We start from the raw sequence: 13,692 nt of genomic DNA on the forward strand, positions 1-13,692 counted from the left end.
TGGGAGCTCTGTCGGTTTCAGAGACTACAGGAGAGGACGGGCTATGCCCCTGCCCACCTTCGGGAGGGGGCAGGATCCCCAGTTCTCAGCTCTGTGGACAGACTCACAACGTGTCTCCCCAGCCCTCTCTCATCCTGATGTCTCCCCTCGTCTTATACAGTAGTCAGGAAATATGTGGGTATCTAAAGGTGGGCTCTGCATCTCCGTGAAGTCCCCTGGCTTTTCCCCTCCACAGTCACCCCTTTGCTCAACTCTTCCTCCTGTGGCCTGGTTCTCAGCGTTCCCTGTGCCGGGCCCTGCCCCACCTGAGGCCTGCTCCCTCATCACAGGTTACCTTCCACTGCCCATGGCCATGCTTGGCAGGCCCTGCTGCCTCCGTCTCCCACCTCCAACCCGAGGCCCCCAACCGCTGCTGGCCACCCCCCAACTCTCCCTTCCTCCTCAGTCTTCCCACTGCCCACCCCCCAAGCCCTGTGTGCTCTCAGACACCCTGCCTCAGCTCCTACCCAGGGCCCACTTCTCAGTGCAAAACACCCAGCCTGTCTGAGCCTGGCACCCGAGCGCCCCAAGCAGGCATCAGTGTCCAGCCTGCTCTGTGCCCCACAGGCTGGGTGGGGAAGGGAAGGGGCAGAAAGAGCAGTGGGTGAGGCCAGAGAAGAAAAGGGGCTAGTAGGACCCCCTCTCAGAAACCTCTGGAAAGCACCCTAGAGCACAGCCCGTCTAGAGGACCAGGGCCTAGACAGAGGCCAGGCGCTGCCCACCTGAGACACTCCAGGCCAGACAGGGCGTGGCTTCGTGGGTGCTCTGTCCTCAGGGCTCCAGGGAGCCCGGGAGCCCAAAAGTGGGGCAAGTGCAGGCTGCAGGGGTGGCAGCTCTTGAGGCCAGCAGAGAGGTAGAAGGGGTGGCCTTTTGCACCCTGAGTCTGTGCTGTTGTTCTCTCTTCACCGAGGTACAACCTGTGGCAGAACTGAAACCTCATCGAGCTTTGCTTGCAAACTGCATTTCATCTGTGTGCCTGAGAACAAAGCCCGCAGCTTTATCGCTCTCCTCGGGAGGATGAAACACTCTGATAACCACTTCTATGAGCCGCTAGTGTTTCACTTAGTGCTAGCTAATAAGTTATGTCCGCAACTTCTTAGGAAAGCTTAAGTTACTAATACTCTGACTTGACTTTGAAACATATTATTAGGGAAGCTTATGGAAATCACATATGCTTTACCAAGACAAGCCACTTGAGCAACAAGCCTGAGGCTGCTGGACCCCTGGGTGGCCCCAAGCAGTGCTGGAGGAGGACGGTCCTGGCCCGCTTCTGATGGTGAGGACTTCGAGGCCGGCATCCCTGTGGTGACTGAGCCCTGCCAGGACCTGTGAGCCCCAGGTGCTGTGAGACCAGCCTGCCTCCACCTTGGTCACCTCACTCTGCTGAGGCAAGCCCGCCCCCAAGAAGGCCGAGGACTTCCTGGAGCCACGCAGCTCAGCGCCAGCAGGTCTGAGGCATCTCCCAGATGCCGGGGACGATGTTCCTCTCGAAGGTGATCTTTCGGTGTGGAGAAAGCCTGTCTTGGGCTTCGTCTGTCCTCAGAAAACCCCGTGCCCCCCACCCCAAGGCTACTGGGTAGTCTCAGCGCAGCTGCCTGCACAGGGCCCCCGGCAGCTCCCAGCAGGGTCTAAATGGGTTCAATCTGTTTGTCTGCTGGGTGTTGGTGCTCCTCTGGGCTAACACCAGGCTAAGATTTGAGACTTTCCATTTTCAAACTCCCTGGGGTCCTTAAAGTTTTTGCAGTTGGTGCAGAGTACAATTTCCCAAGACTATTACAAAGGATAATTGTCACATTGTACACCCAGGCCTCTCTCGTCATGAAAGCTGTCCTCACTATTCCAAATCTTGCATTTGGACAGCCTCAAGAAAATGAGCCCACGGCTACCAAAATTTATTTTAATTAAAAACCTCCTGACCTCTAGGGTGCCAAATCATAACCCCACTTTCCTCTTGCTCTTTGAATGGAGCCCTGGTTTTTTATGCCTCTGTATGAACACGCAGATGGAACAGTCTGAAGGGCCTCTGGGAGACGCTAAGCCAGCCTGCCCACTGGGCCACACTTGCCTTCACCCTAACTTGCAGACAGCCCCAGCGTTCTGCGGGAGGGAAAAAGGGAAAAGTTCGTGGCCTTGGAACACCTGTGCCACTGGGGCTCAGATTTATAAAGCTAAGTCATGGCCCTGTGCTTTAGAAAGTGACCTCATCCCTTGCTGGGGCCACCTAGCATCAGGTTGCCGAGGATTCTCGAAGAGGTTTTTAAGCTTAGCAACGGCCACATGTATGAACGCTGAAACTGCTAGCTCCTTGTTAACCCACACCCAGCATCAGGCACAAGGCCTGTGCCAGGAAGTGGCATCCCTCTGGCAACTCCACTGTCACTTGGGCCAGAAGGACCTCCAAGGGGATGCCCGCTCCTGGGAGAACCAGCTCTTCCTCTCAGGGAGTCAGTCCTTAGGGGTAGTAGGGCAAATTTTCTCTCTCCTCAGTGACTAATCATGGGGTTCATGGTTTAGAATGCTAATTTGGGGGATGGGGGAAAATAAGTCAGGGTTTTGCAGTAAAGGAGCTCTCCTATATCCCAGGTAAAAATAAAAATAGTGTCAAATTCACAGACAGGGAAGGTCCCCACAGTGTGTGCCCTGGACTTTCCACTGTTCCCGAGTCCTAGGCTATTCTCACATGCAGCATCCTGACGGGATGCCTGACTTGTGGTCAGCTTGTACGTGACAACAGGCGCGGAGAACCCTCTCCCTGGCGCTGCCTCTGCTGACTAGAGACTCCCAGGAGCAGAATTAGGAGAAACATGGGCCTGTCGAGGAGCCGAGGACTCGGAAACGGGGGAAGAGAAGCAGCGATTTCAGGAGCTGGCCCCAGAGGGCACATTCCCAGGCAGGGACACTGACGCCTCACCGCAAAGCCCAGCTTGCTTCCACCTCAGTAGCTATTGTGGCCTCGGTTTGAGTAATAAATTCCTTCCTTCCCCTCAACCCCTTCCTTCCTCCCTAGCTTCCAGTCCCTCTTCCAGAGATCCAAAGGTGCTGACAAGCGTCCTCTTTGGAAAATGTGACCGGGCCTCCCTGAGTTAGAGCTTGTGAGCTGTTTATGCACCAGTATGACTTAGGCCAGTCGGCTTCCTTTCTCCCAGAGCCCTGTGAGGTCAGCTACACAAGGGAAGGGACAAGCAGCACTCAGATCTGGGGACCAGCCCAGACGGGGTGGTTTTGTGGGAGGAGATGGGTCAGCATGTGACTGCCAGGGAAAGGGGCACTAAGAGCTGGGAGGCCTTTATGAGGGGCTGGAAAGCAAGAGGGCACAGCTGTGTCCACCTGTGTCTGGAAGACCAGCTCCTTACCCGGGAAGGGAGGGGAACACTTCCCATCCCTTTTGACCTCTTCCTTTTTCTGAGCCTGGCACCACTTCTGGAAAAGCCTGGGTCAGAAACTCAGTTCTTACCCATCTGGTCCTGCCTCCTGCCCATGCCCTTTACATGTGCTCGTCTTTCCCCTCCGGGGAAAAGGCTGAGACTCAGGGAAACCTCTCCTCTTCAAGAATGGCTCAGTTACAGTCTCTGGTTACTTTCCAGTTAAACAGAAACTAAAGTATCAACAGTGCTCCATTCTTGAGCAGACGTGTTAATTTTTAGACGTGGCACATACATCTCCGTAACGCTCTTAGAGTCAACAGTATAAATACCACACCATCTCCACATTTGCTGTCGTCAGATCATCAAAGCGACCAAAACGGATACTTAGTTCGAACACTTAGTTTGTAATATATTCTCCCATGAGCCAACAAAGACTAAAGTGATGTAACATTTTTCATATACAGTAGTAAAATTTTCTTCTACCAAGAAAAAAGTTTGAGAACTACTTTAGAAATCCATCTGCTGGTTTGGCAGTGGACAGACCCCCAGTAAAAGAGTGGAGCAGGGACCCCAGCTCATTAGACTTCTGTCTAGTTTCAAAGCCTGGGGCCAGCTGACTTCCCTGAAAGGCAGCACCCCCACCCCCCAGCTGCATAGATCTTCAGCAGAGAAAATCTTGCAGATAAATGAAGCTTACTTGTTTTCAGACCTAAGTGTTCTTTAGGTTGCCTGGATTCTATAGACACATCTCCCAGGTGTTTACTTCTCTCCTTTCCACAACAGATCACTTGGGATGTACTTGAGTCATTTCCAGAAGCCTACACTTCTCATTGTGAATTTCAGAGCTGTTGTCAAGTCCTCAAGGTGTATGGAGCCGTTTATGTGCGTGCTTCAGGCCATCGGGCCACTCTGCCTGTTTTCACAGCAGTGTTCTGTACTCTCCGCCTTCATCTCTGCTCCCAGTGCCCCCGCTGGTTAGCCCAAAGCCACAAACTGTCCCTGAAACTAAAATTTTCAACATTTCTTGAGCGTTGGCTAGGTGTCAGGCACGTCATCAGTTATTTATGTGCATTAACCCATTTACTCCGCCACCCTGTAACAGAGGTGCTCGCACGAAGGTCCCTCTTTGAGGTGAGAAACCTGAGGCCAAGTCTGGGAGGCACGCAGCCGGATGGCAGCGGAGCTGGGCCTGAGGGCAGGCAGCATCTGGCCTCTGGGGCCTTTCCTCCCTTCCACCTGCTTCTCCACCTCCCGGAACAAGCACATCCTGCACAGGCTAGCCCATCCGTCCGCCTCTGTCAGTTCTGGAGCAGTGTGTTTGCGGATTCCTCTTTGGAAGTACTGTCGTTCACATCAGAATACGAGAAAAATTAATCCACAGGCCCACTCTCTGGAAAAGTATTAAAATAGACAATACACTGTCCTGTCTAAGGGCTTCCCTGGTGGCTCAGATGGTAAAGCGTCTGCCTGCAGTGCGGGAGACCTGGGTTTGATTCCTGGGTTTGGAAGATCCCTTGGAGAAGGGAAAGGCTACCCACTCCAGTACTCTTGCCTGGAAAATCCCATGGACAGAGGAGCCTGGTAGGCTACAGTCCATGGGGCCTTGAAGAGTCAGACATGACTGAGTGACTTCACTTTCTTTTTTTCTTCTTTCTTGTCCTGTCTAATCAAGAAAATGGGGAGAAAGCACAAAAACAAAATTAGAGGTGATAAAGGGCAAATTTCCAAATACAGAGCAAGTCTGAAGAGGTTAGAGATAACATTTTACCTTTTTGCTGATATGTGTTTGTGCTGCACAGTTCATACTAGATTTCCAAATGGAAATGTCAAGTAGACCTTGTATGTATGGGTCATAATCTGCCTCAACTGTGTGCTTGTCGTGCGTCACCATCTCCAGCAGGCACTTCGGTTGTGGTGGTGGTGGGGTGGGGGGGTGGTCCCATGTTCCTCAGGGACACTCACATTTTCCTCTGCTAGAGCAGGAGTCAGCAAACTTCAGCCCAGGGCCAAATCGAGCTCCGCACCCATTTTTCCAAACAATTTTCTTGGCACACAGCCAGGCTCCTTTATTCACGTATCATCTCAGGCTGCTTTTGCGCTACAAGTCTTTGGTCCCCAAAGTCTAAAATAGTTACCATCTGGTCCATTATAGAATAAGTTTGTGACCCCTGTGCTGGAGTCCTATAATGTTTCTACTCTCAGACTAGATTCTACTTTACAGAGTTTCTTTTTTAAATATCGTTTTCTATTGTGGTTTATCACAGGGTATTGAAAATATCCTGTGATAAACCATATCACAGTGTCATCAAAGACTGTTGAATACGTCCTGTGATAAACTCTGTGCTATGCAGCAGGACCTTGTTGCTTACCCGGTCTGTATATAATAGCTCACATCTGCTAACCCCAGGCTCCCAGTCCTCCCCTCCCCCACCCCCACCCAGGCAACCGCAGGTCTGTCCTCGACATCTGCGGCCCTGCTTCTGATTCATAGACAGGTCCTTTTGTGTCATATTTCAGATTCCACATACAAATGATAGCATATGGGATCTGTCTCTCTGACTTCACTTAGTATAGCAGTCTCTAGTTGTACCAGTGTTGCTGCAGATGGTATTATTCCATTCTTTTCATGGCCGAATAGTCTTCCATTGTATACACGAACTGTGCCTTCTCTGTCCACTCATCTGTGGATGGACATTTAGGTTGTCTCCACGTTTTGGATATTGTGAATAAAGCTGCTATGAACATGAGGGGCATGTATATTTTGAACCACAGTTTTATCCAGGTATATGCCCTGGACTGGTATTGCTGGATCATACGGTAATTCTGTTTTTAGTTTTCTAAGGAACCTGTTTCTCCATAGTGGCTGCACCGACTTACATTACCACCAAGAGTGTGAGAGGGCTCCCTTTTCTCCACACCTTTTCCAGCATTTGCTGTATTTAGACTTTTTATTGATCGCTATTCTGACTGGTATGAGGTGGTACCTCACTGTAGTTTGATTTGCATTTTTCTAATAATTAGTGATGTTGAGTATCTTTTCATTTGCCTACTAGCCATCTGTGTGTCTTCTCTGGAGAAATATTTATTAAGTTCTTCTGCCCATTTTTCTATTGGGTTGTTTTGTTGTTGTTGAGATGTATTATCTATTTGTATATTTTGGAGATTAAGGCGTTAGTTTTCTACTTCAATTTATTGGTTCAGAATTTCTAAACCAATAAAATTCCGTGGCAGTCCAGTGGTTAGGATTCCATGCTTTCACTGCCATAGGCCTGGGTTCAATTCCTGGTTGCAGAACTAAGACCCCACAAGCCATGTACTGTGGAAGTAAGGAAAGGAAACAATTGGCGGGGGGTGGGGGGGGAGAATTTCCAAATAAAGTGGATGGCACAAATTCTGCCCTCACACATATGCATGCTCCACATACAGTCTCCCAGCTTCTTTCAGATGCTTTTTCAAGCCATGGCCTCTGGAGCGACAGCCGTGAGGCTTCTCTTTGGACCAGTGCCACTGCTGGTTTTAGGAGTTCCTGGCTATACTGGTTTTCTTTTGCTGCGTAGCAAATTATGGTTGTTTAAACACCCAGTTTAAGCTTTTAATTCTGTCAATCAGAAGTCTAGCATGGTAAGAGTGGCTTCTCTGCTGAGCCAGGCTTCTCAGCTGGCTACATTCTCATCTGGAGCACAGGGTCCTTTTCTAAGCTCAACCCTGTTATTAGCAGGATTCAGTTCTTTATGCTATAGGACTGAAGTCCCTATATTCTTGCTGACTCTTGACCTCTCTCAGCTCCTATGGGCCACTTTTGGGTCCTTGTACCACACTCCCCTCCATCTCAGGATTGGAGAACCTCCTTTTCAAATCCCTCTCATGTTTTGAATCTCTCTGCCTTCCTTCTCTGCCACCAACTAAAGAAAACTCTGCTTTTAAAGCTTTGGTGGCATTAGGTTAGGCCCAAGGAGTAATCTCACTTTCTTACAGTCTACTGTGCTATATAACATTCCTTATGACAGGAGTAATATCTCAGCCTATCTATAAGTTCCACGCATAATCAATGAGGAGTTCATAATCAAGGATGAGTGTCATTGGGGTCATCCTAGGAATCTGCCTGTGACACTGAATTTTTGCAGGGAGCTTCGTTTCATCTACTTAACACACACAGGCCTCAGGCCTCAATAGCCAGCCCTGCTCAGGCTTATGAGATCCTGGGCACTTTGGAACACACTAGACCTTTTTCCTAACCCCCTCATGGACCATTCGGCTCCCCCTCCCCCTCCCTGCTCTGGCTTTCAGTTTCCTCTTCATTTTTCATATCTGAGATTTTCCATTTTTGTTTTTTGCTTTCAAGATTGGCAATATTTTAAAATATTTTTGTTACATTATAACCAATATGTTTAAGTGCTTGGAATGGTTGGCGTTTATCCTTCAGCAGTATGTCAGCCATATTTTCCAGAATTAGAGTGTTATTAAACTACATTCCAAGATTACAACATTCACTAAAGTCAGTGGATCCTTGGAGTTCTAACCCCAGTGAGGAGTAACTAGAGCTTTATGAATAATTAATGGTTAATCAACCTAAAAACTTAGTGATGTGTCAGAGCTAGGGGATAGTTTCCCTGTTAGCATTAACTCTGCTTACTGCGTCACTGGGAGGGCCAAGATGTATGAAAACCAATGAAAATAAACTGCAGTATCTTTCTGAGAACTAGACCTTGTCTAATAAAACAGTCAGATTAATGGGAAAAGACAGTTTCCTTAGCTGGGTTATCTTGTCCAGTTACTTATTATTTTCAGATAGTTCATCATCATTAAATGCATAGTTATTCTGTTTTCATTTCAAATCTGTGAGAGTTTTCAAAATTGTTGTTGTGGTGCTTTTCTTCAGATGTGGCTGAGCAGTATTTTCAGGATAGCATGGCTAATCTCAAGGATGCTGAAGGGATGGAGAGAGCCAAGTTTCTTTCAATTCAAGATGATTACTGCCATTTCCTACAAGTCACTGGACAAGACGAGGTGAGTGAGTTTGGACCAGAGCTGACAGTTATTTACTCAGGCAACCCAGCTGATATCCAAAGGGCTACTCCTATGCTCTGCCAGCCTTAAGCATCTACTGTGTACAAGGCATGTGCCAGGCTCCACGGGGAGAGGGATGCCTAAGGCCAGGCAGCCAGCTCCTGGATAGGCACTCTTGGGAAACAAAAAAATTATGAGAACCCAGATGCCATGTCCACCAGCAAAGTACCCTAAAGGACTAGAAAACTTGAGAGCCAGATGGACAGTCCCAGCTTATCATAGCCTGTGGTTGGAGCTGGCATAGAAGGTAGCAATTAGTGCGTCTTATTATCTTGGCTAATGAATGAAATTTGCATATCAAATAAGAACTGCACAGTGCAGAAGTTACGGCTCTCTGTCCATTGAACCATACAGGCAAGTTTTCCATGGCTTGTACAAATGGAACCAGACTCAGAGTTTATAGTCATTTAACTATCCCAAGGGTAGTTAAACCCTTGGAAACTTGTTCCATAATAAGCCTAACAGCTACCAGACGGCCGCATGCTTGATTTATATAAATATATAAATATATCTGTATTTTCAGCTCTAACCCATCAAAGTAAATCCTTGAGAGGAAAACGTTTTTATTTCCTCTGCTGTTCTGTAGACCTCCTGCCCAACAGCCCTCTCCTAACTCTTAATGCTTCACCCTTCTCTCAACTGATGTGAGCTTAAGGATAGGTTTTTAATCTAGATGTACCCATGTTCCTCAGGCCAAATAGGGCTACAGTAACCATAATAAATGGAGTTTCCATATTTTTCTGGATCACCCAGCCAAGTAGCGAGGGGCATTCCAGGGGCCTCGGGTTCTAGAACATCGCTGGAAGCTCTGTGGAGAGCTCTCAGGGCAGAAGTCTGACAGGAAGTGTGCCCCCATCATGCCTCACCCCTTCTAGCTCATCGGTCATCTTCGCCTCCAGAAGGCCCCGCAACTCCATCCATTGGTTGCCATCTCATCTCTGCCTGGACCACTCTAGCAAACCCTGGGCCCCCAGCTGCTCCTTCTATTCTTGCCCTTTTCTAATCTATTCTGAATAAGTAAACCATGGTGATCTTTTAAAAAAGCAAATCTGATCAGGGGACCTCTATTTTAAAATACTCCATTGGCTTCTCAGTGCCCTTAAGAGAAGCTGGAATCCCGCATTGCCCACAATACCTTGCAAGATCTGAATTCTGCTGGCATTCCCAGTCTTACTTTGCCTCCTCCCCTGATGTGAGTTCCACAGCGGCCTTTTCTAATCTGCACTTGTTTCCTGCTCTTGGAAGTTTCTTCCTCATTGATCTCCTGGCTAATGCGGATCCATCCTTCAAGACTCACCAGCCTGTCTGATTCCTCTCCCTCAGTCTTCACTAGATTCTCCCCACTATTTTTCATCATAGAATCCAGTTTAATATAATTGTATAGCACAGTAATATATTACCATAACGGTGGCGCTTCCCAGGTGGCGCTAGTGGTAAAGAACCCACCTGCCAATGCAGGAGACATAAGAGATACGAGTTCCATCCCTGAGTCGGGAAGATCCCCTGGAGGAGGGCCTGGCAACCCACTCCAGTCTTCTTGCCTGGAGAATCCCATGGACAGAGGAGCCTGGTGGGCTGTAGTCCATGGGGTCACAGAGTCAGACACGACTAAAGCGTCGTGGCACACACGCACACGTGGAAGTGAAAAAGTTCCTTTGGATCTGTGTTAAGATATTCTTCTAGTTGTGCTGCTCTGCCAGCAAGAACCCTCTCTAACTTCTTATTCCCTGTAAGAAAATCCGAACCCCTCGTTTGGAGGCCTGGAATGAAGGCCTCCACTGCAAGCCCAGCCTGTGACGCCTGCCTCGCCTCCCTCTGCTCCGCCTTCTGTTCTCTCTGCTGTCGTCACATTGGTCCACTCACTGGCCCTGAACGTGCCATGTGCTTCTCCCCCTACCACTGTGTGCCCAGGTGCCCAAGCCTGCCTCCTAGCCCACCTGAATCCGGATTATGCGTCCCTTCTCCCCACTAAACTTGTCTAACTCGCAGAGACTGTCACAGTCTCCATTTCCTCCACACTCGTGTCCATGTGGCATCTTCTCCACTGCCATCTCGACTTGCACATCTATCTCCAGTTTCCCCAGTTAGAGGCTGTCAATGGTGTTGAGAGCATCCTTTAGGAAAAGGAGCTGGGCTCTTCTTTCCCCCATTGGCTCCTCCAAGTCTGACAACCAATTTTCATGGAAAAGCTGCCAAACCCAACACTGGCCTTGTGGTCCCTGGGACGGGACATGACAGGCTTCAGCATCAGAAAGACCCGAACCAAGGGGGGTCACACACTTCACAACTGACACAGCTTCTCTTCCCCAGCAGTGACTTGTCTTTCCATCTGAGAAATTGTTTTTCTCTTATAAGTGCCTTTCCTGCGGTTCCCTGATCCCAACCCCAGCACCTAATTCATATTCTTGCCAATAAAATGAGTAAAGGCCTTGCCAATTCCTCTGTCTGGGGAGTGCTAGCAGGGTGCCCTCAGGGCTAAGTGGTGGGCGAGGCTTCTTCACCGGTTTCTGCTTTGTTCAGCTCTTAAATTCGGTGTTTGTGTTCTCTAACTGTAATCATACTCTCATGGAGGAGATGGTGGAAGAATTTCAGAGAAACATGGGAAGTCAACATGCAGGGCTTTCCCTCTGTATGTCTTAGTGTCTGACTGAAGAGATTAATTCCAACCCATATTTTTTTTATTCCATGTTGGTATAAATAAGTCAGACAAACCAAACAAAACGTCAAATCTATTTAACTTTTCACCATGTCGGAATGTTTGCTTTTCATTTCTTGAAGTATTTCTTGTGAGAAACAGAAAATCCTGGAATATATTCTGGATATTCTGTAAGTAGATAAATTGCCAGGAAACTATAGTTTTCACTTACATAAAAACATCACTGTGCCCAGAGAAAGAAGAGCCTGAAACTAAGAGGGATTAAAGCTGTTGGGACCCAGACGCCAGATCTGCCGCTGGTGGGCTGTCTGACTCTGAGTGAGCTTCTCAATTGCCCTGTGCCTCGGTTTCCTCCTCTGTCAAACGAGGACTAAAATTGTCCTTATGGAAAGGAAAGAGTGCGAGCTAAAGGAGCTCACACACATAAACCATTTAGCACAGTTCTTGACATGCAAAGGACTCAATGCATTTCATGTTAGTTTTTATTCTTCCTACTCAACTAAACAGACTGGTTCCAAATTGGGAAAGGGGTACAGCAAGGCTGTATATTGTCACCCTGCTAATTTAACTTACATGCAGAGTACATCATGAGAAATGCCAGGCTGGATAAAGCACAAGCTGGAATCAAGATTGCTGGGAGAAATATCAATAACCTCAGATATGCAGATGACACCACCCTTATGGCAGAAAGTGAAGAAGAACTAAAGAGCCTCTTGATGAAAGTGAAAGAGGAGAGTGAAAAAGTTGGCTTAAAACTCAACATACAGAAAACGAAGATCATGGCATCCAGTCCCATCACTTCATGGCAAATAGATGGGGAAACATTGAGAGACTTATTTGGGGGGGGCTCCAAAATCACTGCAGATGGTGACTGCAGCCATGAAATTAAAAGATGCTTGCTCCTTGAAAGAAAAGCTATGACCAACCTCAGACAGCATATTAAGAAGCAGAGACATTATTTTGCCAACAAAGATCAATCTAGTCAGAGCTATAGTTTTTCCAGTAGTCAAGTATGGATGTGAGAGTTGGACTATAAAGAAAGCTGAGCACTGAAAAATTGATGCTTTTGAACTATGGTGTTGGAGAAGACTCTTGAGAGTCCCTTGGACTGCAAGGAGATCCAACCAATCAATCCTAAAGGAGATCAGTCCTGAATATTCACTGGAAGGACTGACGCTGAAGCTGAAACTCCCATACTTTGAGCACCTGATGCAAAGAACGGACTCATTGGAAAAGACCCTGATGCTGGGAGGGATTGAGGGCAGGAGGAGAAGGGGACGACAGAGGATGAGATTGTTGGATGGCATCACCGACTCAATGGCCATGAGTTTGAGTAAACTCTGGGAGTTAGTGATGGACAGGGAGGCCTGGCGTGCTGCAGTCCATGGGGTCGCAAAGAGTTGGACACAACTGAGCGACTGAACTGAACTCAACTCAACTAAAATTGGTTCTTGTAACATCTGAGGAGGCATTTTCTCCAAGGATCTTTTATGCATTCTCTCTTCAGAGTTCACACCATCCCCCTCCCCCCTGCCAACCTCTCCACCCCATGAACATTATTTTCTGATTCCTATTTGAGAAGCAAAGTAGGCTTAGCTCATGAGACATGCTACCCAAAATCATTCCCCTTAAAAGTAAAAATACATATCAGGCATATCAGTTACATCATTTTCTCAGGAGGCACTGGTACTGGCATTTTCTTTATCCAGCTTTGAACTTAAAAAAAAAGATTATTTAAGTTGGAGGATAATTGCTTTACAATATTGTGACGGTTTTTGCCATAAATCAATATGAATCGGCCACAGGTATACATGTGTCCCCCATCCTGGACCCCCTCCCACCTGCCTCCCCACCCCATCCCTCCAGGTTGTCCCAGAGCACAGCTTTGAGTGCCCTGCCTCATGCGTCACACTCTCACTGATCATCTGTTTTACACGTGGTAATATATATGTTTCAATGCTCTTCTCTCAAATCATCCCACCTTCTCCTTCTCCCACTGAGTCCAAAAGTCTGTTCTTTACGTCTGTGTCTCCTTTGCTGACCTGCACATAGGATCGTTGGTACCATCTTTCCAGGTTCCATATATATCTGTTAATATATGGTATTTGTCTTTCTGACTTACTTCACTGTGTATAATAGGCTCCAGTCTCATCCACCTCATTAGATGAGACTCAAATGTGTTCCTTTTTATGGCTGAGTAATATTCCATTGTGTATATGTACCATAACTTCCTTATCCATTCATCTGTCGATGGACATCTAGGTTTCTTCCACGTCCTAGCTATTGTAGATAGTGAGGCAATGAACATTTTTATTTAACCAGACTGCTTTTTACTCCTTTCGCAGAGAGCCACTTCAATCCTCAGAGAGTCCCTGGAGGCCAAAGTGGCAGTGTTTGGTGATTTCAGTCCTGAGGTGGCAGAGACATACCGGCTCCTGGGTGTGGCCGACCTGGCACAGGGGAACCAGACTGGCGCCCACAAGAAACTGAAGAAGGTAAAGCTGTAGCCCGACTAACTCAGAAAAAAATCCTCCTGCCCTTCCTGCCTCTGCACTGCACTCTTCT

At 47.8% G+C, this 13,692-nt stretch overlaps 1 protein-coding gene across 2 annotated transcripts in view; it reads left to right on the plus strand.

Annotated features, from left to right (window-relative positions):
• Window positions 1-13,692, plus strand: part of TTC23 (tetratricopeptide repeat domain 23) — a 161,799-nt gene that overhangs the window by 132,328 nt on the left and 15,779 nt on the right. For both annotated transcript variants that reach the window (XM_068991448.1, XM_068991449.1), the window contains exons 8-9: window positions 8,284-8,411; window positions 13,473-13,622. In XM_068991448.1, the coding sequence (XP_068847549.1) occupies window positions 8,284-8,411; window positions 13,473-13,622 (278 nt within the window). The remainder of the gene's footprint in view (window positions 1-8,283; window positions 8,412-13,472; window positions 13,623-13,692) is intronic.

Source organism: Capricornis sumatraensis, chromosome 19 (genome assembly GCF_032405125.1).
Source record: "Capricornis sumatraensis isolate serow.1 chromosome 19, serow.2, whole genome shotgun sequence".
NCBI lineage: Eukaryota > Metazoa > Chordata > Mammalia > Artiodactyla > Bovidae > Capricornis > Capricornis sumatraensis.